The sequence below is a fragment of the Akebia trifoliata genome, chromosome 10 (assembly GCF_017979445.1).
Source record: "Akebia trifoliata isolate Shusen 1 chromosome 10, ASM1797944v1, whole genome shotgun sequence".
Lineage (NCBI taxonomy): Eukaryota > Viridiplantae > Streptophyta > Magnoliopsida > Ranunculales > Lardizabalaceae > Akebia > Akebia trifoliata.
In genome coordinates, this window is record NC_141384.1 from 19,964,521 (window position 1) to 19,992,319 (window position 27,799).

General features: G+C 36.8%; 1 protein-coding gene across 6 annotated transcripts; it reads right to left on the minus strand.

The window, feature by feature from the left end:
- LOC147393231 (RAF-like serine/threonine-protein kinase 20) lies at positions 1 to 27,662 on the minus strand. Of its 6 annotated transcripts, XM_086455012.1 has the most exons (12): positions 27,473 to 27,661; positions 24,579 to 27,315; positions 23,937 to 24,109; positions 23,786 to 23,857; positions 23,544 to 23,696; positions 23,282 to 23,445; positions 23,000 to 23,147; positions 8,426 to 8,548; positions 8,255 to 8,342; positions 7,947 to 8,154; positions 4,428 to 4,488; positions 1 to 24 (listed from the first exon to the last, which is right to left on the minus strand). In XM_086455012.1, the coding sequence occupies exons 2-12, from the start codon at positions 27,286 to 27,288 to the stop codon at positions 16 to 18; spliced, it is 3,909 nt and encodes a 1,302-aa protein (XP_086311138.1). In that variant the 5' UTR covers positions 27,289 to 27,315; positions 27,473 to 27,661; the 3' UTR covers positions 1 to 15. The 6 variants fall into 6 exon arrangements, with proteins under 6 accessions (XP_086311138.1, XP_086311136.1, XP_086311135.1 ...); XM_086455010.1 differs by lacking the exon at positions 1 to 24 and having other exon boundaries at positions 1,776 to 4,488; positions 23,937 to 24,103; positions 27,473 to 27,662; XM_086455009.1 differs by lacking the exon at positions 1 to 24 and having other exon boundaries at positions 1,777 to 4,488; positions 24,579 to 27,309.
- Between the last annotated feature and the right edge of the window lie 137 nt (positions 27,663 to 27,799).

The window sequence follows — 27,799 nt, forward strand, 5'->3', positions numbered from 1 at the left end:
CTGACACTTCAATAACTAACATATCTGAAATGGTGAAAGATAGGGTGAGTAACAAGGGAGTTACCCAGTAGGAAACGACAAATTAACAATCCCCTAAATCTAAGGAAAAATCATTCTAAAGCGTTTGAAACATATGCATGTTTTTTAGTGTAAAATTTAGCTTAATTTACAATCATACTAGAAATATAAATAATTGTAGGTTTTGTCATAACATAACTCTCAAAAATAAAGAATAACTAATCGCAATAATCATTTGCAAAAGTTATTAATTTTCCAATTTTACTATTAAGATATAATATCATCTTAAAAAAGTCATGAATTTTTTTGTAACATAATGTAAACAAGGCTGGACATATAAATAGATCAATTTATCAATTTGTAATTATTCTCAATTTTAAATCCATATAACATTAATAATATTATTATTATATGCAAATAGTGGTAGTGTAATTAATAAGAGCGTGAGAATCACGATTGGATACCTCTTAGTTAGGATCTAAATATGTTCCAGACTTCACCAATGTAGAATCCCATCGTTAGTTCTTGATTTCGTGGTCGATCACTGCACTTACCAAAACTTGAGTAACCATTTATCCAACACAGGTTGGCCGTTGATTATAACCATATGGTACAAGTTATTTCACGAAGTGTCAGAACGTTCGACTACTCTAGACTGTTAATGATCATTGACTAGTCATCCTCATCTAAGCTTATCAAGTGAACATATGATTCTCTAATGACATCTCTACACTTCCACAAACTACCTTTACACCACATACTTTGCTGGTAAAGGTAGAAAAGAATATCCCAAATCTTAGTTGTGATGTTAATCTCCTATACATCCTTGACTACATAGGAGTTTACGATTGCAATCGTTCATCCTAGGGTATTATGTTATTTTGGATGTGATATGACAGACAATCCCATCAGGCATTTGCAAACTCTTTAATAGATCCCAAAATAGTTTCATATATATAGGGTCAGGTTCAAGGGACGTATGAGAAAATATATGTAAAAACAATGTAATATTAATAAAATTTTAAAATATGGGTTAGAAATTTCGGATTGAGTTGATTTTTTGTGAGGATGATCTTTATGATGGGAAGATCATCTGGAAAAAAAATCAGTCCAATCTGAAACTTCTAACCCCATTAAAAGTGATTTAGAATGTGGACCGTTGACTTTTGTTAATTTTTGTCACTAATTTGTAAATCACTTTTGATGGATTTAGAAGTTTCTGATTGAACTGATTTTTTGTGAGGATGATCTTCTCATCATAGTGACCATCCTTGCAAAAAATCAGCTCAATCCAAAATCTCTAACCCATATTTTGAAAAACCATTGTTTTTTCATATGTTTTTACATATGACCCTTGAACCGCTCCCATATATATATATATATATATTCTTTAAAATAAAATAGAAATTAACAATACAAGTATGTGGAATGGATATCCAGTTTCCTACCATAAAATGACTCAACTTATAAAAATAAACAATAGTACACATCGCCTTGCGATAATAGAAATAAATGAGAGTTTACATTCTCATTTATAAAATATAGGATATCATACCTACAATGCGATCCTTCAAATTTTTAATAAATCAAACCATTTTCTTTCTCAAGTTCAATCAAATCTTTATATATTCTTTGAAGAGATAAAAATAAATTTTTCAATAAAGTTTAAATATTAAAACTCATTTTATAAAAGTATTTGAAGAAAATAATTAAAACTGACCAAAATAAGTTATGTAGGCAATTTGGGGTAAAACCATTGACGATTGGTCAAAGTTGGTAAAAATTTCACTTAGTGTCAAAAATATAATTTTTCAAAGTTCTTCAAATGTAAAATGGGTATTTGGAATAGAAAGTTGTAATCACAAGATTTAACATTATATAATTTTTGAAACTTAATTACAAGGAAAAAATCAAAGAAATCGGGCATTGAAAATTTGATAAAAACATTCAAATCTGCATTTTATTTTTGAACCCAAAAATTAAATTTTGATTTGTTGAGTAATCCCTCCCTTACAACACCAGAAATCCCGGACCGGGCTTATAAAAAGTAGCTCACATGCTTCCATAGAACAATATCATGCTAACGTAGACCTAAGTGATCATATTGGATCTTGGGGAACCATCACAAATACGGTCAGCTTATATTTGAATGAGAATGCTGTGTCGTTCGGCATAGCCTAAAAGAAGGTGACTCGAAACCTAGAAGAAGGTGACTCGCACAGACAACTAGATTTTTAAACTATTCTCATTATTTTCGAATAAGGGGTATTCCTTTATTTTCATTAAATAACTTAAAGTAAATGTTTTTAATGAATTAAGGTATTGAAAATGTATGTGCTATTAGGGAAATGCAATATTAAAAAAGTACTAAAAATATGGTTCTATCGGTGTGACCGATAGAGAGAAAATTTTGGCGATGGCATGGTCAGTGCTCCTAACAAAAATGAACCAACTTCGGTTTTGTTCTTAAAAAACTTCTTTGATTTTTTTTCAAATTCATCCAAAATTTTCAAATATCATTTTGACATATAAATTTCCCTTAATTTGTAGCAAGTATATTGAATTTTTGTAAAGGATATCATTTCCCTTAATTTGTAGCAAGTATATCGAATTTTTATTACTAATAATAAAACCTAGAGGTGGGGTGACTAGCTTCTTAGATCTGATGTACTTGATGGTGTGTAATGTGTTGAATGACCATTGAGAACAACGTCAACCAAGTATATATTTATGTATTTATTTCCAAAGAACAAGATGTGATATATTTTTTATTTTTAAATTATAATTTATAACAATAGAGAGAGTCTACTGGCACATCAACTTTTACTTACAATACACCAATCCTTATGAAATTAAATGATTATGTACCTATAATTTTGTTGTTATCAATAAAATATTGGCATGGTGACAAAACCTCTCTAAAAATATTCAAATAGATGTTTTATTATATGATAGCTATCATATTTTTATACAGATTTTATTTTTCATATTTCTAATATTTAAGGGAGGTTCTATCGATTTTTTTTTTTTAAAGAAGTATATTTTGAATTTAAAATGATGTTATACTATTTTTATTAAATAAAAATAATAATTGTTATTTTTTTTTGAACAAGTTGTTGAGTTATAGTATTAAAAATAATAATTGTTACATATAAGGGCATTCTGATCATTTTAATAGAATCCAGAATAATTCTCAAATACAAAATTCTATTAGAAGTACTTCTCACAATACTTCTCAGACTTGCATACAAACGTACAACATGTATCCAGCTACTTCAGATAGTACTTCAAAAAGCACTTCTAGGAGCACTTATGTTCTAAGTACTTCTGGCTCCTATATCCACACGGGCCTTAATATAAAATGATATTTTGTAATTGAAACATATATTGGTGTATATCACACACACACACACACACACAGGTTATAGTATGTTTTTACATGACTCGTGTGTGAATTTTACATCCCTAAAGAACAATCCTTACAAAATTTCACATCATTTTGAGAGTTTCTATTGTCACACCAACTTTTGCTAATTCCACCCCAAATTTGTGTTAATTCATTGGTGATTTACATATAACCAAAAGTTGGTTATATGTAAGTCTCTCTTTATTTAACTAAAACTTGACTTCCATTTCAAGAAACTGGTTTGTTCGTTTACATTATTAATTTAAGGTAACTTTTTATATAATTAGTAATGTTGGAATGAAATGATTTTTGACAAAATGTTCTTGATGTTTTCAATGACTCAATGTACAATTTTATCATCATAGATATAACCATATTGACCCCACAAATAGGATTATAAATGGGTTGAAATTGTTTGTGGGTTCAAGATGAAGGTCTGACCTAACCAAACTACAGTATATCAGTCATGGAGATGTCTGAAACCCGAGTTTCTCGTGAAGGCGAGAACACGATGAAGAAGACTTGTTGAAGATTTTAAACGATGTGTAAGGTTGGTCGAGATGATCCGCAAAGGTTCATACACTCCCTGAAAGTGGGGTTGTGATTGGTATTGGTATCTCTATTGTATCTCCTGGAACTATTGTTTCAAGGAATTGGAAATAATGCAATTTGGGCTGCCATGACTGTGGTGGTTGTCCTTGAGTTCACTGCATGTGAGAAAGGTTGCAAGAGATCTGTCTAGTGATCCTTACCAATCTTTTAAGCCTAACAACTTGGGCCTTAGCCAAAGGTTGCAATTAATAGTCTTGAGTTCTCTGAAGCACTTCTATTTGCAGCCTTTGCTTTTTTGCACGTAGAGATACTGGTAAGGCTTGACCTCGTTATTGAACAGGTCGAAGAATTGGGGATGATGTCAAATTTTACAGAGTAAAAACCCGACGTAGAAATTGTAGTGGATTGAGAGACAACACAAACAGGGAACCACATAGAGATGCAAACTAACCTGGCTTCCCAAGACATTTGACTGATTTGAAGTAGTTTTTGATGAAGATGACCTGAAATTTCTGGAAAATAACAACCAGAAGGGGAAAGATCACTTCGAATCCAATCCTTAAAACAGAGAGAAAATGTCACATAAAACTCACAAGGAAAATGGGGAATAATCTTCTATCTATTCTCATTCTTTCCAGCTATATTTATAGCCATTACAATCCTCCCAAATCTGTTATGCAACAAACAAAAATATCCAAAACAGAATAACAACTTGAAAGTGCTCAAAAATAACAACTAACAAATTGTTAAACAAATGACATCAGCAAAGTCAAACGACCCTCCGTTTTGTAGCAGCAAACGACCCTTAATAGCAGCAAACGATCCATAATAGCCTTAAAATGACCAACTCCTACATCAGTTTTAAACACCCTTTCATGGCTATGTAATGGTCAGTTTCCTTCCAAAAAAAACAAAGTGTATTGAGGAGATGTTGTTTTGGATAAGTGAGAACAATTGTGTTTAACTTATCAATCAACGAAAATAGTAATATTTTTCTGTAATTAGAACTCCGTGATAAATCTAAAGAGACTTGAAGATCAATAACAGCACATGTTATGAGTTGCGAAGTGTGAAGATCATTGACTGCACTGCATCACCTCAAACATGCCAGTCTCAGTTGAGTTCACCTCATCAATAGAATTAGGCCTGATTTTCTTATGGTGTAAACTCTTCAGTGTATTTCAGGGTTTCTTTTTGAGGACTTCAAATTTAGGTAGAAACCGGTCCATAAGGATGTCTCATGTACGGTTTTCGTTATTGTGCTTTGTTGCTTTCTCTTCTCTTTTATTTCTTACATTCTTTAGGTAGATCGCTTCAATTTCGTGTTTCACTTCTTCTTGTTCTTTCTAATTTTGAGATCGTGTCATCAGTATATCAACTTAATTAATGGTGCAGTGAGACAAGCACCACTGGACAGAATAACCGATCCATATGGGAAGTCTGAACTTGATCAATTACATTAGTGAATAACCACAGACAATCAGAGCAATCAGCATATCTTCGTGAAATTGCAAAGAAGGGTATGCTCCATGTCAATTGGGCCTTTGAAAAAACGAGAAAAAAAAAATCTATTGTAACTCCAATAGCATAAGCACCTCTGTTTCATTAGATTATTCCTATATTTTCTATTTTATTTTGCATTCTTAATTACTAATTCCTGTCGTTCTTTCTCTTTTGTGTTCTTTAAGTTGGCCTTGCATGGTTTGGCTTTCTTCTAAATCCTAATCAACTCTGATAAAAAGCCATCTAATCACTTCTCCACATAATTTGCTCCTCGTGACCATAGTACCATTTAAATTTAAATGGGGAAACTCTGACAACTAATGTAAAATTCCAATTCTTTGAGAAATGACATATTGTCTATTATCTTACTTTATTTTGAACAAATATATGATAAGACCTATATACTTTAGAATGGAACTTCACCACTTTTGCTAATGGGATTCCACTTCTAAATAGTAAATTCAAGGATGATTTGTTGCCATTATTTGACATTTTAATAGCTTGGAGATGATTTGTTACATAGATAATTATTATATATTTTATTTTTTTTATATAAACAGAAAAAGCATAAGACGGTGGTCAACAACCCACAAGATCGGAGCTCTTCATTGATAGTCATACAAGGAGTGATGGTAGCGCTTTCACTCCTGAGCTGATCAAACCCCTCGTAAATGATGTCATTTTTTGTTCAATTTTTTTTTAATTACTTATCATCTTAATATTTTCATTGTTCTATAAGGTCAATTAAACAGTCTTATTAAAGATCTTAACCTTACCCATAAAGATATCGATCATGATTTTTATTTTCATTGTATGTATGACTTATATTATTTAATTTTGATTTTTTATGTACATACATTATATTAATCGTAGTTGTGCACATGTGTTTGGGAAATATGGGAAAGGCAGAGTAAGATGAATGGAGGGGAAGAAGTTTCAAAGACTTCTTTACGTTATACAACTCTAAGTCAAAATCATACAGATTAGTTTAAAAGTCACATGGTTAACTTAACTAGTTCATGCACTGATGAAAGATAAGAACAAGAACAAGAAATCATCTACATTTGAAGTTGGAGATCCTTTTACTCAGGTCAAATGTAAAAACACTTTAGTTTTGAAAATTCTTCATTTAATTTTTCATTAATATTTAATTCATATAAATCATGGATTTGAATTTACATATCTAATAATAAATAATAATTTTATTTTATAGACGACGTCAAATTCTAGAATTCCTAATCGACGAGGAAGTAAAGAAGAAGTATCAGAACCATTACCATCATTGAATAATGGTTGGGTATGTTTATTGATGAGCTTTAGAAGGAATGTGATCTACGCCAAAAGAACACTAGTACATTCTGAGAAGCCAAAAAAGGAGTATTATTCGATTTGTATCGATGAAATCGTTAACTTTTCGTCAGAGCTAATGGATATAACTGGTCCCTTAATATTCTTTATGGTGAGATGATTAAATGGCCTGAGATCTACTGTCGTGTCTTTTGAAAGACTCATGTTTTGTTAACCTTTCTATAGCACATTTGCAAATATAACTTTAACTTATAGTACTTAGATAAGTAAAAAACATTTGTAACATGTTACATCTTTTTTTTTAAGGTCTTATTATTCTTTGATACTACAGATTGAATGCTAATTGGTGAAGATGAGATGTGGATGTGGATGTGGATGTGGATGTGGATATGGATGTGGATGTGTGATTTTTTGACAGATATGGTTTGAAGACATTTGGCACGCTGCAAATTTCAAAGAGGTGAGCTCTCACCTCTACCTAGATGATATCATGTTGTCTTCAAGCCTTTTTCTACCGACGAGACTTGAGTCGTGCAATGCACATCTCTACTTGAGTTGAGATGAGCGTATGCCAATGAATCCTCATTGACATTTAGGAGAAGCTCTACCTTAACATCTCGAGGGCAGCTCAACCGTATTTGACATTGGAAATGAAATGCAAACGAGATGCAGATTAGGCTGGCTGGCATTCAATGGCACACTTGGATAACTAAGCATTTATAAACCATGCTTGAAAGAAGTCTACAACTTGGACAACAGATCATATATCTTGACCGATGGTTTACGGAAGAAAGAGAATTTTGGTAAAGCTTGAAACAGTCTCCATTATGGTGGCTTCAGTACAAAAGCTCCAATTTACACTGCTACCACATATTCCAAGCTTTACTAAGGTCTTGCTTTTATTTTATTTTATGTTATGAGAATTGCCTATTAAAGGAATAAGGAGATCAATTTTGGTTTTGGGGGGGGGGGGGGGGGGGGCGCTACTTTTTCTCCCATTACAAATGGCATGCTTTCACTGAAGAATGTAACCAAAAGTGATATCAGATTATTGTTTTTGGCCGGCTTGGGCATTTGAACAAACATGGACAATTTCAGGTACTACAACTTATATATGCCAAGTGAAAAATCAGCCACTTGAGCAATGGTTGTGCCTTACCTTTTCGTGCCTTCTACGGTTATGTTGGAGGATGGATGGTGTCCTTTTGGAGGTAGAGAAGCTGTCATAGATCGTAGCTGACTTGCAATCTCTCTGAAGTTCTGCCTCTCTGACGGCTCGGATGACCAGCATCTCTGCATCAGAGACTTCCATTCTGGATCACAAAGTTCGGGCACCGGTGGTCGCAACGTATTGCTCACAATACCACCTGTTTTTTATTTTAAAAATGATTGGAAATCAGCAGCATAACGTATAAAGATTTGAATAGTATTAGCTTATATTGATGTAACAAGTATATTGCATTTTACCTATGATGGCACCGTAATGCAAGTCTGCATATGGTTCTTCACTAGTGAGAAGTTCCCACATCACAATGCCAAAAGAGAAGACATCAACCTGAATACACATTACAAATTTCAGAATATAAAAACCACAAGATCAAAATCTATAGGAGATGAAAAATTGGCTCAAACACAAACCTTTTCAGAGACCAGGCTACTGCTTCCATTTAAAAGCTCTGGGGCTATCCATGGAAGTGTTCCCCGCACACCACCTGAGATTAAGGTCTGACATTTCACTTTGGATAGGCCCAGATCACCAACCTGACATTGGAATATGAGAACAAAGGACTCAAACCAGGTCAAGAATTTAAATTTGCAACAACAATCACTTAAATGATGCAACAAACAATTTTTTTTCCTTTTGTAAGGTAATAAAAGCTCATATAATCTGGACCAATTACAGTACTATTTTGATGTGTTTTCAAAAGATTTTCGTCTTGTGTACGGGCAAATAAGCCTTTGACTTGGATAGGCTCCAATAAAACAATAGAGAACAAATCAACGACTTTGTTTGATGCTTCTGGAACGATGCGTTCAAATTGCCAAGAGAAAATAACTGAAGCATGCTTGGTCAAAATGGGTATCAATGAGATGACATCCACACAGCACGCCATGCTCGAAGACTAGGAAGATTTTAGAATGCCCTCACCTTGGCAAGCATTTTTTTTATAAGTCTAATGATTTTATTAAAAGCAAAAAAGAGTGGTCAAGAGGACCAGCTCAAAAAGACAATACTACATAATGGATACTCTATCCCATTTCCCTACAAAATCTTCGAAAAATATTTCCCTAAATTCCTGAAAGGCCTTGCACCAAAAAAACAACAAACCAAGAATGGAAAAAAAACAACAATATTCTGAGTAGAGTCTGTAAAAGTACATGGTTCGGCAGTGTGCCTATGTCCACGAATCAGATCAAGAACAATTCGATGTAGGACGATGAGGGAAGAAGATGACAATAAGGGGCTTAGGGAAATATGATTTGGGATTGGGTTAAGGATTTAAGCCATGAAAAGGTAAACTCAAAAGGATTTGGGTGTTAAGATTTAATTTTGACGTTTTACAATTATGACAACAATCCCAATAGCCTAAAAATACAAAAAATTTACAATTACGAAATTTTTAACAAGGTCTAGGAAAGGGTTAAAGGTTAGGGTTTGTAGGATAAAGGCTAAAGGTTAAGAGAATGGGTAAAGGATTAAAGGTTGAGGAAAATGATTTTCAAGAAATCAAAATTTAAGAATTCAAGAAATCTAAAAAAGAATTCTTGAAAAAAAAATATCAAGAAAATAGAATTTAAGGATTGGTTTCTTGAAAGGATTAGAGAGTTCTTGATCTCTCATAAATAAACAAAAAAAAAATGTAGAAAAGATGGATTGAAGATTAAAGAAAAAAATTTGATATTTACTTTAGAGTCATCCCAATGATTTTCATCGCAACAACCACGTTGAATGCATCAACATCCAAATAATAAAAAACAGAATTTTTTTTTATTTCATTCATCAACTCCCTAAAATCAATTACAATAGTCATATATATAGGCTAGACTCAAATCCCTAATTCCAAAATTACATAAAAATTGACATTTTTGACCTTAAGATGTAAATCCCGTGTAGAACTAATACCCTACCAATATTTTGACCATTACTTTCTCAAAACTCGTGGGAATTACAAAATCTTGGGCTCATTGGATAAGTAAGTGAATACCGTTCAAATGACAACCAAATTAAATTAATACGATAAATTTTGACCACTCAAAATAAGGTCTAAATAAAAATGACATGAATAGTACCTAAGCTAAAATCAAATTCCTAAACTAACTGAATAATAAACTTCTAGAATAAATAAGACTTAAAAAATGAAATAAACCCAAAACTAAACCCAATAATTAAAATAAAATCATAAAACTAAAACATGACCCTAATAGGTTAGGCCCATAAACTCTAATGTCCCCATCATAATCATCGTTTAAAATCTCATTTCGATTTTTTGAAAAATCGAAACGATACCGAAACAAACCTGAAACATTTCGAGACATACATTACCTCAAATTAGAATTTCTATAAAATCTTACTCAAAAGACTATGGTCAAGGGCATAGGTCAATTTGAACATATAGGATATCTCAAATATTTATCAAAATATGGAGGGTTTTAAAATAAATCAATCAATCTTTTAAGGAAGAGCAAGGTCAAGGGAAAGCACCTTCGTTGTTTCTTTAAAGAAAAAAAAATTGAAGGAAATGAGGAAGAAGATGATGAACTTATCTTGAATGTCGGCACAAATTTGGCGACTGACGTAATAACGATGAAATCACTAAACCACCTAGGTCTCTCTCTCTTTCTCTCTCTTCTTTGATTTCCTTTTTCATTGTTTTTCTATATAAATCAACAAAAACTTCTTCTGTTTCAAGTTCAAGGCTTTTTTGTCTCGTTTTGGTGAAAATGCGAAACGTTTCGTACGAGCAGGTACGCAATTTTAAACCATGATCACAATTACTATTTTCTTTCATTGGTTTTATAGCCCTAGAGATCTCTATTTATAAAATCGGGAGTTGCTAAATGCATATATTTCCCCAAAAATATAAACCCCCAAAATGGAAAAAAATTCCTGAAGAAAATATTACATAATTCCCTTTCAAAAAATTTGGTATGGGGACTCCGCCCTCGAGCCCTAGGAAGGGGGCACTGCCCCTTTACCCTTGCAACTCTGTGTACTGCGAACAAAATACAAGACATTTATACAAAAGTCTGCAGATCCCTCAAATGTACGTCGGTTACGTTCCGTCCAAACTACCCCACAAAATCACCAAGTGGGAACATTCCACAATAGCCTCTTAGCATTGAAAAAGTGTGTCCCGTTGGCATCCAAGAATGAAGGAGTTCACGGATAAAACAGGGGAAACAAAAATCTATCCTGAAATGTTCAAGAAATGAGCCCAAATCTCTTTAGTTAGCTTACAATGAATTAGGAGATGATTTACTGATGCTCCATCCTCAACGCAAATAGGGCATATATTAACTGAGCACAACCCTCTCTTCATCACTTGGTTCATAGTCAAGATCTTCCCCAATGACACTACCCGGATGAGGAAAGAAAGAAACTTTGCAAGGCACTTTGTGACCCCCACAACTAGAAATGACGCATCACCATGACTTGAGAGCGAGTGATAAAAAGAACTAAGAGCTTACCATCCTTGTTTCCCACCCAAACCAAGATGTTCTCTCCATCCATTCGTCGAAGAGTCCCTTCAATAAGTTCCATCAAGCTGACCATCTTAGTAACTTCTCAATCATTAAAACTACAACGAAAGCCTAAGTCCCAACTGCTAGCCCTTAATTCCCCAACTAAGAATGAATTAATAAGAGGTGGCAAAAAACAGGGCAAACTAATCTTTCAAGAGAACATCACCACATCAAATATCTTCCCAAAATCTAAACCGCACTTTTCTCCGTAAAAAGGGGACAACATTGGAGATACCTCTCCAAACCCCACAACCATAGGGTTCCTTCACCTTTCTACTCTCCCCATCCAAACCTTTCTTCACCAAATTTGGCAGCTATGACTCTATGCTAGAGGCTATCCCTTTCAAGCCCAAACCTCCAAAGCCATTTTCCTAGAAGTACAGTATTAAGCAAACCCATCTTTATAAAATCCAAACCACCAACCTTCCTATTAGTACAAACACTATTACAACTTACCAGGTGGTGTTTCCTCTTACCCTCTTTTCATGCCACAAAAAGTCACAAAACATCCTATCCAATTTAACTTCCATGTTCCTTGGGATAGTAAAAAGAGAAGAAATATACAAGAATACAACATTTTTTATGAGAGTAAGCTTCCCACCCTGGATTCACAAACTAAGCCTCTTATTCACCTTTTAACACTGGGTATCATATAAACGTCTTGTCATATGGTGCAGTTAGGGGCAGACCCAAATAAGAAAAAGAGAACCCCCATCACAACCCAAAGCAGCCACTAAGACATCCATGTCTATAGCATCACATCCAATCCCAAGGCCCCACTCTTCCTCAAGTTCGCCTAAAGCCTCAAAGTTGTCCAAGAGCTCTCACGTTACTTAAATAAGCATCCAAGAAAACCAAAGGCTCATTTGCAAACTAAAATTGATTTACCATAAGCCCCTCGGGCTTAACTGAAAACCCCGTAATATCTCCAATCTCCACACCCCTAGCCAACATTCTTCCTAAGGCCTTTGCAACCACAGTGAAGCGTATAGGAGAATCAGGAAAATAGGATATTCTTTTTTATTATTCTTGATCACTCTTGACTTTCTAGAATATTCCAGTAATCTTCTACAATAAGATAGTTGGTTTATTATTTTAGATTATTCTTGAATTTCTAGATTATTCTTGTAATAGGATAGTTAGTCTATAAACACCACTATTGGGGTATTTGTAATGATCATCCAAGAATTCTCAATCAATTCAATTTTTCTACATGGTATCAGAGCACTAGGTTCTGATCTAGGGATTACCTATGGCGGGCCAAAATCCGTGGAAGATGGCTTTAACCGGTGCGACTAACAAGGACTAAGCAACGTCAGGGGAAAGCATCGCAAGTTCGAACCTGAACTCTTCCATCTCATTCAGTGGTTCAAAAGGGTCCACGAATTCGTTCCAATTGAATATCCACCGTCTAAATGAAAAAAACTACACGGAATGGTTGCAAATCATTCGTTTGATTTTGGAAGGCAAGGGGAAGCTTGGATATCTGACAGGAGAAGTGACAAAACCTACAGATGTAAAATCGACTCTCAAGACCTGGAAATCAGAAAATTCTTTAATTATTGCGTGGTTGGTGAACTTAATGGAACCCGCAATTGGCAATCCCTTCATGTTCCTGCCGACGGCCAAAGATGTTTGGGAAGCAATCAGGAATACGTATTCCGATCTAGAAAATTCTTCGTAGATTTTTGGTTTAAAATCCAAACTTTGGCACGCGAAACAGAGTGATCGAGATGTAACCTCCTACTACAACGAGTTGATGACATTGTGACAGGAGTTAGACCTCTGTTATGATGATGTCTGGGAGTGCGCGAATGATAGTATCCTCCGGTTCATGAAACGACAGGAGAATGATCGTGTATTTATATTCTTGGCAGGACTTAACAAAGAATTAGACGAGGTGCAGGGACGAATTTTAGGGAAAACTCCTCTGCCAACAATTCGTGAGGCCTTCTCAAATGTTCGGAGAGAAGAAGCACGGCAGAGTGTGATACTTAACAACAAATCGGTTCCTAGTACTACTAACTCGGAAGTAGAAAGTTCTAACCTTGTAACTCGAGGTTTTCAGGAGGAGGTGAAGAAGGATGGTAAGCTTTTGAACGGCCGTGGTGCGATCACTGCAAACGTCCGTGGCACACACGGAAAACCTGCTGGAAAATTCATGGCAAGCCTCAAAACTGGAAGAAGAAGTCTGGTGGAGAGGGGCATGCACTTCAGCTAGTGTCTCGGATCAAGAGCAGCAGTCTTCTTCAAGTTCGTTTCCTTTCACCAAGGAACAGATAGACCAACTGTACAAGTTTCTCGAGTCTCAGAAAAATCCTTCTTGTTCTTTGGTTCAAAAAGATAATTAACTGAAAATAGCTCTCATTGGTGTCAACCCTGATCGCACCTGGATCATCGATTCAGGTGCAACCGATCATATGACAGGGTTGTCAAATCTTTTTTCTTCGTATAATCCTTGTGCAGGTAATCAGAAAATTAAGATTGCAGATGGCTCTCTTTCAGCCATTGCAGGAAAAGGTTCTATTATAGTATCTCCATCACTCACTCTTCACGATGTTCTTCACGTTCCCAAACTTTCCTATAATCTTTTGTCTGTCAGTAAGCTAACCCGTGATCAAAACTATCAAACTAATTTTTTCCCAACTCATTGTGTGTTCTAGGATTTGACCTCGAGGAGGATGATTGGCAGTGCTAAACAAAGTGGAGGACTCTACTTTCTTGATGATGGATCTGAATCGAGGCGACAATCTCAACAAATAAGTTCCTGCTTTGAATCTATTTCTGTTTTCAATAATAATATTATGTTATGGCATTTAAGATTAAGTCATCCAAGTTTCAAATATTTAAAACATTTGTTTCCTAAGTTGTTTGGCAATAAAGATCCATCTATGTTTCATTGTGAAATATGTGAATTTGCAAAATACCACCGTACATCTTTTCCTTCACAACCATGTAAACCATCAAAACCTTTCACTATTATTCACAGTGATGTTTGGGGTCATAATAAGATAAGTACACCTTTTAACAAGAGATGGTTCATTACATTTACGGATGATCATACTCGACTCTGTTGAGTGTATTTATTGAAAGAAAAATCAGAGGCCGAACGCGTTTTTAAAAATTTTTACAATATGGTGCAGACTCAATTTCAAACTAACATACAAGTTTTTAGGAGTGATAATGGGAAAGAGTATTTTAACATGACCTTAGAAAAAAAATTTCTTGAAAAATGAATAATTCATCACAATTCTTGCATCACACCCCAACAGAATGGTGTTGCAGAAAGAAAAAATAAACATCTGTTGGAGGTGGCTCACGCGTTACTTTTTACAACTAAAGTTCCCAAGTATCTGTGGGGAGAGGCTGTTTTAACTGCGGCGTACTTAATAAACAGAATGCCCTCCAAAGTTTTACAATTTCGAACTCATTTCCAAGTTTTCACAAATTGTTTTCCAACTGCTAGACTTTCTGCTGATCTACCTCTAAAAATATTTGGTTGTACGGTTTTTGTTCATGAACATCGAAAAATTAGAAAACTTGAGTCCAGAGCTATAAAATGTGTCTTCATTGGTTACTCCCCAACTCAGAAAGGCTATATATGTTTTGACCCGATATCGAAAAAATGTTTTGTCACAATGGATGTTACATTTTTTGAAAAACAACCATATTTTAAGGATATTCATCTTCAGGGGGAGATTTTTAAGGAAGATTCATTTAACTCGGGCAATGTTTTTCTCTCAGATGATGTTTCTCTCGCAAGAGTCTGAGTCTAGTATCTCTACACCTACAGTAAATGGCCAAGATTCGTTCCTTGAAACTCCTCATATTATGAGTGATGTTTCCCCTAAATCTAGGCCTACATTTGAAAAACAATCTAAAAATCAGAATTCTGAACAACAATTTTTGGAAACCGAAAATAAGGAACAGCCTACTATAATGTCACAATATGATAATAGATTCTAGGAAGGTGACCGAACTTGGAAAGGGATTGTTTACTTGAAGAAGAATCATAAGAAAAGGTAAGACGAATTGACTCTACAGCACAGCCATGATTCTGAACCAATGACGAATCAACAATCTGAGTCTGTTACAAGTAATTCTCTCTCTTCCCAAAAGTCAGTCTAAGCTTCTGATTTAGACATTCCTATACCTCTTCGTAAAGGGGTTAGATCTTATACTAGTCATCCACTGTCTAAATTTGTGTCATACTCGAAATTGTATTCATTTCTTGCTGCTTTTACCTCTCAATTGTCCAGTGTAGAAATTCCTAACAATGTACAGGAGGCCCTAAAGGTTCCGAAGTAGAAGGAAGCAGTACTTGAAGAGATGAGAGCTCTTGAGAAGAACAATACTTGGAGTGTTGAGGCATTGCCAGCTGGGAAGACCACTGTGGGTTGTAAATAGGTCTTCACTGTGAAGTACAACTCTGATGGTTCAGTGGAAAGATACAAGGCTAGGTTGGTGGTGGCAAAGGGATTCACCCAGACATATGGCATTGATTTTTCTGAGACTTTTGCTCCTGTTGCAAAATTAAACAAGGTGAGAGTACTTTTATCTATTGCTGCTAATCTGGACTGGCCCTTGCAACAATTAGATGTGAAGAATGCCTTCCTCAATGGTGACTTGGAGGAAGAAGTGTACATGGATAGTCCGCCGAGCTTTGAGAAGTTTGGCTCAAGAGTATGCAAACTAAAAAAGTCCCTATATGGTCTCAAACAGTCTCCAAGAGCTTGGTTTGAGAAGTTCACACAGTCTGTCAGAAAACAAGGATATTCTCAAGGACAAGCTGATCATACATTGTTTTTTAAGTTCTCTCATGAAGGAAAGGTTGCTGTGCTAATAGTTTATGTTGATGATATTATTCTCACAGGTGATGATGTGATCGAAATAGAGAGACTGAAGAAGAGCCTTGCATTAAAATTCGAGATCAAGGATTTTGGAGCGCTAAAATATTTCCTTGGCATGGAAGTTGCTCGTTCAAGGAAAGAAATCGTTGTTTCTCAACAAAAGTATATTCTTGATCTTTTGAAGGAAACCGGGTTGAGTGGTTGCAGACCGGCTGAGACTCCCATGGATCCCAATGTAAAGCTTTGGGAAGAGGGAAGTGTTCCTGTTGATACTGGTATATACCAGAGATTGGTTGGAAAACTAATCTATTTATCTCATACTCGACCGGATATTGCCTTCTCTGTCAGTGTTGTTAGTCAATTTATGCACACACCTTATGAAGAACACCTCGAGGCGATCTACCGAATTTTGAGATATTTAAAGTCTACTCCTGGAAAAGGTCTGTTTTTCAAAAAGACAAATCAAAGGAGTGTTGAGGTATTTACTGATGCAGATTGGGCAGGTTCGATGAATGACAGGAAATCTACTTCAAGGTATTGCACCTTTGTGTAGGGAAACTTGATTACCTGACGAAACAAGAAGCAAAATGTTGTTGTCAGAAGTAGTGCAGAGGCTGAGTTTAGAGCAATGGCTCAAGGGATCTGTGAGGTATTGTGCATATACAGAATCCCCGAAGAACTCAAGATGACTGTGGAACTTCCTCTGAAGCTGTACTGCGACAGCAAGGCTGCAATAACTATTGCTCACAATCCTGTCCAGCATGAAAGGACGAAGCACATTGAGATTGATCGACATTTCATTAAGGAAAAAATTGAAGCTGGAACTGTTTGCTTGCTGTTTGTGCCTTCTAGTCAGCAAACAGCCAACATCTTGACTAAGGGGCTTGTTAGACCTAATTTTGAACATTTGATAAGCAAGTTGGGCATGATTGACATCTATGCACCAACTTGAGGGGAAGTATAGGAGAATCAAGAAATCTGATCTCATAGAATCAGGAAAATAAGATATTCTTCTTGATTATTCTTGATCACTCTTGACTTTTTAGAATATTCCTGTAATCTTCTACAATAGGATAGTTGGTTTATTATTCTAGATTATTCTTGTAATAGGATAGTTGGTCTATAAATACCACTACTGGGGCATTTGTAATGATCATCCAAGAATTCTCAATAAATTCAATTTTTCTACAAAGAGAAATGGCAACAATGGGTCCTTTTGCCTCAAACCTCTTGAACTTCTAAAGAAGCCCGCCAAAGACCCATTGACCAAAACAGAAAAAATAGCAGAACTCACACTTCAAGACATGTTGAATCCATTTCTCACATGTGGGAATCAATGAATTCATTAGCCATTAAAACACCATCCAAGATCTATCTCCTTTTGATGAAAGCCCAATCACCTCCTACATCACTAACCTCATCCTGTCACAAGCATCTTCGAGATGATCTTGTAAGTTGAGCTAACGAAGCTGATAGGTCTCAAATCTGAGATGCCTTCCACTCCAATCTTTTTTAGGATTAAAGCAATGAAAGAATACTTAGAACCATAGTCCAAGAACCCCTCGCTATGAAAATCCTTCACCACCTCCATCAAGTCCTCTTTATCGTCTCCCAACAAGTTTTGAAAAAATCCATTGAAAATTTATCTGAGTCGAGAGCCTTATCACTCCCCATGACCAAAATAGTATGGAAAACCTCATCTTCCCTGAGTGGTCTCTCCAAACAAGCACGAAGGTCATAAAAAATGCAGCCAAAATGAAGATGGTCCATTTTTGGCATGTCCATGTGGACTTCAGAATATAACCCCCCATAGAACTCAACCACTTCCCGATGAACCTCCTCCCCTATTAGCTATTCATTGTTCATCCTAAGCCTAGAGATAAAATTAATTCGATTGTGACTATTTGTCATTCAATGAAAAAAATTGTGTTATTCTCCCATTCCTTAAGAATTTCACCCGTGACATTTGCCTCCAACAGATCTTCTCTATAGATGCTAACTTCAAGAAATCTCTCCTTTCCTTATCCTTTGAAGACAACTAAATAGACAGGATATCCAACTTGTCACAAACCTAAGCCTCTGTACTTAGCACCCACATAACACCCAAGCTAATCCCTACGATCTACCTTAAGTCAGCTTGCCCATGTGTCCTAGGAGTCACCCCAATTCACTTAGGCGCACGCACGCACAAACACACTCAATAGATTCTCAGACTTGTGTATAACTTGGAAGCTTGAAGAGTGAGTAACTGCTTTATTTTTAGAAAGTAATTCTTTCTTTTGGACCTCAACTTTCCCAAACACCTCCCTATTCCATACTTTCAGCTAGGGCTTAAAACGGGTCAATTTCGAGTTGGATGAGTATATTCATATCCAAAAATTTTATCCGGACTTGAATTTGACTCAGATCCAACTAGCTAAAACCATATCCGAACCATTTTGCTTTCACAGAACTTGTATCTGGATCCAACCGAATTAATTGGTTCAGGTCGGATAATTTCGAACCATTCAAGGTCATTTCAAGGAAAATTACTAAAGGTATAGCCAGAAGGTAACTTGAACTCAAGACCTCTCCCTTTTTGGAGGGAGACCATGCAGTTTACCCAACAATTGTTGGGTGAAGAAAGATACCTAAAAAATATAACCTACAAAGTAATATATCATTCAGTTATAGGCAAATATAAAGATGGGTCCGTATCCAACCCAGATCTAACTCAGGTCAAGGGACATCAACTCATATCCGAATTCGGATTTAGATCACTTAGATTTTAGATAAAATCCCCATTTAAGCCCTACTTTCAACTTCTCTTCACTACTTTCAATTTATTTTAAATACCACTTGACTCCCTATAAAGAATAATTCTGACCACCAAGCATGAATCAACTCCTTAAAATTGTGATGCAACAATTACACATTCTCATCTAAAAGGCATAGGCCACCAAACAATGAATCTTGCTTAAAATTAGATTAGACAATTGTCTGAAACTAGATTCAAGATTATTTCCTGCACAATCAAGGGGAAATGCTCCTCCCAATTTGATGAGAATAGAAACTTGTCCAATATATTCATCAGCAAAATGTCCTTGATTATTGGACCATGTGAATTGATTTCTGCACAACAGAGTGTCCACCAGCTCCTTCTAATGATGTTAAGTTCCTACCAAAATCGAGGTTGATATCTGTCTTGAGTTGGACCATGCACCCCTCGGAAAATCCATTGAAATCCCTCACCAACATACTTGCATAAGATAGAGAGAGAAAAAGCTCCAACCCAGATATCCACAACCGACACCATCCTCGTGTCCCACAAAACAATAACCCCTCTCCCCCATCACACTTAGAACCAAACGGAAAGCCCATCCCTTAAAACAACCTCCCCATATCTCCGCAACAATCCTCTCATCCACTTCAACCAACTTGGATTCCTAAATTGCCACAATGTGCGGATTGTAAGCACCAATGATAGACTTTATCACAAACCCTTTTATGCCAATCATAAATAGCTCTTACATTCCAAAACAAGATTTTAACAGTTATTAGAAACCAAACTTCTTCAGTCCACTCTCCCTCTTGCAAAGGATTTCAAAGGGAAATCAGTAACTAACCTCTACAACTCAACTACCTCTTTTGCAAGTTTCACATTCTTCTGCAGTTAGAAATCTTCCTTCACCTCTAGCATCCATAGATGGTCTCAGAAAAATCTCGGAAAACTAGTTGCTTCCCTACCTTTTTGTTAACAGGCAATACCCCCATCCAACTATGCTAACAGGCACTCCTCGCTTCGTGGCCACTTAAACACATCCTGTTAGACCTTTATGGCCACATCCTTCCTTCGTTTTAAAACGACATCAAGGATGATAGTTTTCTTCATTTGTAACATGCTCCACAACCAAGCTCACTGATAGAGCCATCTATAGAGCATGATCCAAAATCCAACATGCCATATCTTCCAAATCTTCTTGTGAAAACTTCTACGAGCTTGTAAAATAATAGAAACTAGATTTATCCGTAATGATTTTGTTAAATGATTACAACGAACCCAAATTGGGTTTATATAGAGATAACATAAAGAAATCTTTACTAGAGAAAAGCCCATTTTATCTAGTCAAATCATAATGTTAACAAATCTAATATAATCTTTTCTCTAAATTAATTTGTTGTATCACAATATACCGAATTAAAGTATATAATCTACTGCTCCAATAGCCTCCTACAATCACAAGTTCCTTATAATAAGGAACATGTAATCATTTACATTTATAATCAACCATTGATTTCATGATAATTAAATGGTTTATGGAGCTGAAAAATGTCCATTGTATTATTAATGGGCACCGCCTACATGTGAAATCCATCATCTTCGCATCCTGTTCATCTTGGAATCTAACGAAGCCAATGGTATGCTAGATCAAGTCTGCTATGATCTCTTCAAAAAACATTCAATTGGATCGTCCTCAACTTTATTATTCATAGGTAATGATGATATATAAAAAATAAAAATAAAAAAGATAAATAGGAAGACAGATTTTATAAAATGGGTGGTGCAGATTCTATTGATTAAAGTAAAAAAAAAAAGGAAAGATGAAAATGAACCACCAAATCACTGAAAGGAGTTGAGATTGGTGTATGTGAGAAGCACCAAAACATATTCTTTAGTTGAATGAGAATTTATTTTATGTGAAGCTTACAAAGCCAAATCTGACTTCTAAATGGCGTGGGAGCATTGCACGTACTTTGGGGCATTTGGGAGGATATACATACTAAGCATAGCTTGTAATTTATGTGAACTTTTAGGATGGTAAGATTCTTCTAAAAGTTATGAGCTAAGCATCTAGACCAAATTGAATAAAATGGGAACATGAAAACGTGCTAGGCAAGAATAATTAAAGATTAGCATATGAGAAGATATGAGGATGAATCTATACAAACAAATTCTTCATGTTGATTACACAATGATCTTATATGAACAGTTCCATGGGACAAAACAAAGGGACGTAAATGTGCAAGATTTCACTGCTGAATTTAACAATCTGTCTATGCGGGTTGGGTTGAATGAGACTAATAAGCAGCTTACTGCACGATATATTTTTGGTTTGAGAGTAGCCATTTGCAACGAGATGGGGATTATAAGGATTTCCAATCTCAAGGATGCTTACCAATATGCACTTCAAGCGGAGGAATGTGTCACTCGTTTAGGACCTCATTGAACTCCACCCAACCGTACCAATGCAGCAGCTGATGTGAGGAGTTTGAGGGCCGACCAAGCTGTTAGGAGTGTTCCAGCAGCTATTAGAGGGGATAAAAATGTTCCCACAGCAAGTCGAACGACTATTCGAAGAATCAGGGGTAGTGAAGGAACAAATAAAGGGAAGGACATAGCAAAATTTGGTGGTGTTGATGCTTCTAGCAACAATACAAATCTGTTTGAAAATAGATCAGCAACACGTTGTCATTCTTGTGGAGTGCATGGACATACTTCTTATATTTGTCCCCATCGAGAAGTCAACCTTGCCGAAGGTGAGATTGAAGAGGAAGATTGTGATTCACCATTATATGATCAATATGAGGAGGAAGAGGAAGAAGTAGACTTACTACCTATGCAAGGAGAAAGCATTGTGGTTCAACGAGTATTGACAACACCGAAATTGGAGGAAGCTGAAGATTGGCAAAGGAGAAGTATATTCCACACACGAGTTTGCTGTGGTGGGAAATTATGCAATGTTATTCTTGATGGAGGCAGCAGTGTAAACATAGTGTCCAAAGAGGCAGTGGAAAAGCTCAAGTTGCTACTGGAGAAGCAACCGCATCCCTACAAGTCGCTTGGTTTCAAAATGGTAATGTGGTCCCCATTACTTCCAAATGCTCGGTTCAAGTTTGAATGGGAAATCATAATGAGGATGGAGTATGGTGCAATGTGGTGCCAATAGATGCTTGTCACATTCTATTAGGAAGGCCTTGGTTGTTTCATTGAAACATGGCCCACCAAATGACACCAAATACGTATACATTCAGGTGGAAGGGAAAGAAGTTGACGTTGCATCCTATGAGAGAAGAAATTGTTAGTTCTTCCAAGAGTGGGAAAATAACCAATCTAATGTTTGCACATCAATTTGAAGAAGAAATGGGAATAGTGTATGTGCTGGTAGGTAAGCCTAAAAGTGGTGATGTCGAGGGCAGCAATATTTATCCTCCTGAAATTGTACAACTATTGAAGAAATTTGAGGAGTTGACTCCACCTGAATTACCTAGTGGGTTGCCAACTATGAGGAGTATACAACAAACAATCAACTTAGTTCCTGAAGCATCCTTGCCAAATCAAGTATCATATTGTATGCCACCCATGAATCAGTTGGAAGTGCGAAGACAAGTGGAGGAACTCATACAATAAAAGGCTGGTATGAGAAAGCAAGAGTCCATATGTTGTCCAACATTACTTGCTCCAAAAAAGGACAGGTCTTTGCAGATGTGTAGATATTCACGCAATCAATAAGATAACGATCAAATTCCAATTTCCTATACCACGACCAGAGGACATGTTAAACATGATGTCAGGGTCATCTATGTTCTCAAAATGCACCTCTAAAGTATTGCAAGACTAATCAGGGGCTAAACCACTTACCTTGCATATTGGGCGGTGAGGATCTCGTAGATTGACTAGTAAGTTGTCGCTTTTTAGGTCGAAGTGGACAATATTTTTTCCATGCAAGTACTCCATCGCAAAGGCCACATCCATTGCAATCATGAGACGCTTACGCTTGTCAAGTGTCCTGCTAATAATTAGTATTAAATCAATTTTTTCTTCATTATATGCAGTCATTCTCTTAGACTTCATGCAGTCACGTAATGGAAAGAAAAAAAAAATTAAGGATAAGAACCATAAAGGTCAAAACAAAGACATTACCTGTCATTCCTTTGTAAAGCTTGCCTCAAGGAACCATTGACCATGTATTCTGTTACTGTTGCCACAGAACCCCCAGGGCCGTCCAGAACAACACCATAGAAAGCTACCACATTTGGGTGGTGCAAATCAGCAAGCTTGATTGCCTCGTTCCAAAAGTCATTTCTCTGTTTAAATGCGGAAGCCACAGAATTGGGACAAAATGAGAAGAAAATGTGATGAATGTCAACAAACTAAAAGGTCATCAAAAATGACAAACACAAACCATACGGTCTTGCTCTGATGGCTTTCCAACAAAACATCTATCATTTATCCGTTTGATTGCAACATCAGTACCCCTCCATTTTCCATGATACACCGTCCCAAAGGTGCCAGAGCCTAGTTCTTGCAACTCTTCAAGGTCACTGTTCTTTATTATCTAAAAGAAATAGAGCAAAATTGAATAAGCTTCTCAAGCAGCACTGTACTATGTAACACATGAGAACCCATTAGAATCAAATCTCCAACCTGTAAGCGCCCAATGTCATCAGAAATTGGTAAAATGGGATTCGTATTGTCAATGAACTTGGTCTCTATATCCTGGATTAGGCTACCATAGGACAAGTAAGTTCACTCTAAGATAATAAAAGATGGAGTGAACACAAAGTAGCTTACACACCTCAACTTTGGCTCTACTCTGTGCTTCTATATCATCATAATAAACTTCTCTATCTTGGTTGGCTTCAAGAATGGGTTCATTTATCTCAGAAGGTATAGACGACTGAAGAACTGAAGCCACCACATCCTCAGCAACAGCCTGAATTTCGAGCTTGATATGTTCCTCAGCTGAGTCTTTAACATGAACAGAAAACTAATGAGTAACCACTTCACAATGTCAAGCAAAACCTAAGAAAATATGACTGACATTTGTTAACCAACAAACTATTCCAAAAGACCGATCTGTTGGAGAGGAGGAGAACTATGATTATAAGAGCGTCACAAGACTTAATTGGGCTATGACACACCCGAGAGTGAAGGAAAATATACACTCAACACTCCCCCTCACCCATAAGGGAGGAAAGAATCGAACCCGTGACCTATACAAACCTAGCGCTCTGATAGCATGTTAACCAACCAACTACTCCAAAAGACCAATCTGTTGGAGAGGCGTAGAACTATGAATATAAGAGGGTCACGGGACTTAATTGAGGTATGTCACCCGGAAGTAGAGGAAAATATACACTCAACAATATTCGTAATCAATAAGAGTACATTACTATGGTATTGTGAAATACAAATCTACTTCGAACAAAATTCTCACCTTTGACAAACCTAACAGGTTCCGAACTCAAATCCTTGTTCAGATTGCTGGATGGCTGGTGGAAAACTCCTTCATCCCTAGTGTCAAAGGCTTGTTTGCTCATCGGCACCTTGTTAGGTCTCGGAGGGGGAAAGTGTGCATTGTGCCGCAAAGTCCAAGGATCCTGGTTACTGAAGAGTAAGTTTGCAGGAACAGGATCTTGGTCATCTCCAACACTCTCATTGGACAAATATAAAGAAGATGGTGAATTACCACTTGAAGGAGCAAGTGCTGCATCATTATGAGAAACCATCCTCGACTGGAACCGTGAAGCCTCAACCTTACCATTCCAACTTTCATCATAAACAGTGTGCTGAATTTCAGTATCTAAATACGGATTTGGCCCCGAAAAAATCGCTGGTTGCATGACTTGCCTGGACCCTACAGATCGAACATCATGCAAGTAAACAGATTCCGCAGAGGACGAAGGTAGCGTCTCAATTGGTTTAATGCCATCGCCTTCAGAAATGATTCCAGGGTTGGGGAAAGCATTGGTCAAAAGCATTTCTTTCCCTGCAATGTGTGGTACGAAATCTGGGATCTCTTCCTTTTTAAGTTTATTAACAGCTGACGTAGACTGCTCATTTATCCCAGAAATCTCGGATGGACTTGTACAGATTGCTTCTAGTCTCCCTTCAACTGGTCCAAGATGGTCACAAGAAATGCAAGAATTTGAAATACCCTCTTTTGAAGATTCGTGAACCAAGGGCTTCGAAGTTTGGGAAGGTATGATTCCCACAGGAAGGATATTAGTACCAATGGGTTGTTTTATAAATTTAGCTTCTTGTTGGGACTGAGGGATATTGCTCAAAAATACATCGTTAGGAGGCCGCACATTGCCTAAAAACCCCATCATTCCCGAGGGAAACAACACCTTAGGATGATCAGGAATTTGTGGCTTTTGCAAGAGAATGTTTCCATTGTTGTATTGCACTTCAGGATTCTGAGTCAACCCAAGTACTCCTAATTGAGATGCCACGGCCTCATGATCTCTATCTCCACTCATTACTGCTTCGTTTGAAGGTCGAACTCTCAAATTATCCTCTGAGCGGAGACTATAAAAGACTGGGTTTGAGTCAGATATACCCCTCGTGGTGCTATCTCTATGATCTTGTACCAAAGTGTCTGAGTGTGCATGAGGCAATGCTCTCTGACACATATAACAATCTTCTAATCTCGTGAAATTTTCAGGAATCATTCCCCGCTGATGAGGAGTCCATCCATCAGATAAGATTACATGATCCTGATATGGCACCTGACGCCAATTATAACTTCCTTCGTGTAGTTGGACCGGGACCTGGGGAGTTGGGGGATGAGTTTGATAAGCTTTTTCAAATTGGTCACTTGGAAGCTGAATTACCCTTGCTTGGTATAAATTGTCATCAAGATGAGGATCAACCGAGGGTTGATGTGGATGCATGAACCGCGAAGCTACATTTGGGTTCATACTGACATGAGGAGCAGAGGACGTTATTGCCATGTGTGCTGCAGGTATGAATTGATGAGGCAGAAAACTATCTTGGATATTTTGTAGGTGATCAATGTGGGCATAGAATGGCCCTGTAATCCCCAATGCTTGAGTACTCGGGTAGACAATTGGGGAAGAAATCTGTGGATTATGATGATCTACACTACTCACAGCTTCTTGATTGGGACCCGCATAAGCCTGCACATAAGTTCCAGAAGGTTGATGCAAATCATATCCCAATGGCTGCTGTTGCTGTGCCACAGTAGGTATTGATTCAGGCATAGATAGAGAACCTTCAACATACATCGTGCAAGGAAGTCCACCACCATCACCTTGACTAGAACCAAAGCTATCAACAGCCTCACCACCACTCAAAATGTTATCAGAATTCTGTGTAGATGTTGCACTTGCGGTACTCTCTCTCCTCGTAAGCCGCACATCTGGAATCCCATTCACAGCATCAACATATCTCTGCCCATTATCACGTAAATCGCCATAATTCACAAGGCCAGCATATTCAAACTCAGAGGCAGAAAACAAAAACAACCGAAGTTTTGATGATCCATCCGACGAGCTATCAATAAACTTCTCATACTCTTCCATCATATTCTCAAGATCCTCAGGACACGAAATCGACACAAGGGCATCGAGATCCTCATCGGGGAGTTGATACTTGATAATCAAAGATTGTCCATAAGTATCCATCATCTTTTGCACAAATTCATGATAACTAATCTCTCTCTTCACACTAACAATCCTAGTATGACCTCCAACATATCTCAACATCCCATCACTAGGTCTCGGAAGAATATTACCCCCAAAACTACACAAGAGCTTAACTTTCTTCGACGATGACTCGTCCACCCCTTCATGGATCCCCTGCTCATCAGCATTGCTTCCGACCCGATTACCCAAATTAGCAACTTCATTAAACCCATTGGAGGAAACATAACTAGAACCGATGGGCATTAGCGGACGGGAATACCAAGCGAAATCCGGTTTCCCAAACCCTAACCCTGCATCGGATGACACCATTGCAGGGTAGAAAATTGATCTAGAACTAGGGCCACCACCATCTCGAACCGAATTCAAGAAACCACTGTCTAGGTTTCTCGCAACCGCATTGCGAGGCTCATCAGCAACCATTCGAGTTAAGTTTAAAGGCCGAAGATCGCTTGGAATGAAGTTTTGATCAGTCGCCATTAATGACAAAGATTATAGAAACTGAAACTAGAAATAAAACCAGTTGAAATCAACTAAATGGATAAAAAAGATTAGGTTTTTTAGGGTTTTGATGTGAGAGTCTATAAAAGCAGTATTAGAGTGACAGAATCTATCAAGAACGAGAAGCGGAATAAAAAACTAATCAGTAGGTAAGGAGAATTACCAGATTTTAATTGTAGATTAGAAGAAGGAGACGAGAAGCGGTTCGGTCTGAAGACCAGTGGTCTAAAGAACCGGATTTCAGATTATCTTTTCTCTCTGTGTCGTCTCTTTTGGTTCGCATTCTTTGCTTCTGAAAATGTTTCGAGAAATGAAAGATCTCCGGAGTGGAGGGGTGACGGCACGTGGATTCGTTTCTTAAAGTGTGTAATATTTATGTATGCACGTCGGGTTGCAAAATTTTATAATCTTTTAAGGAAATGACAGTACACAACGACGCTGGACACCGATTATCCGACAACGGTAATGATGAAAATAATGCTCCTTTACC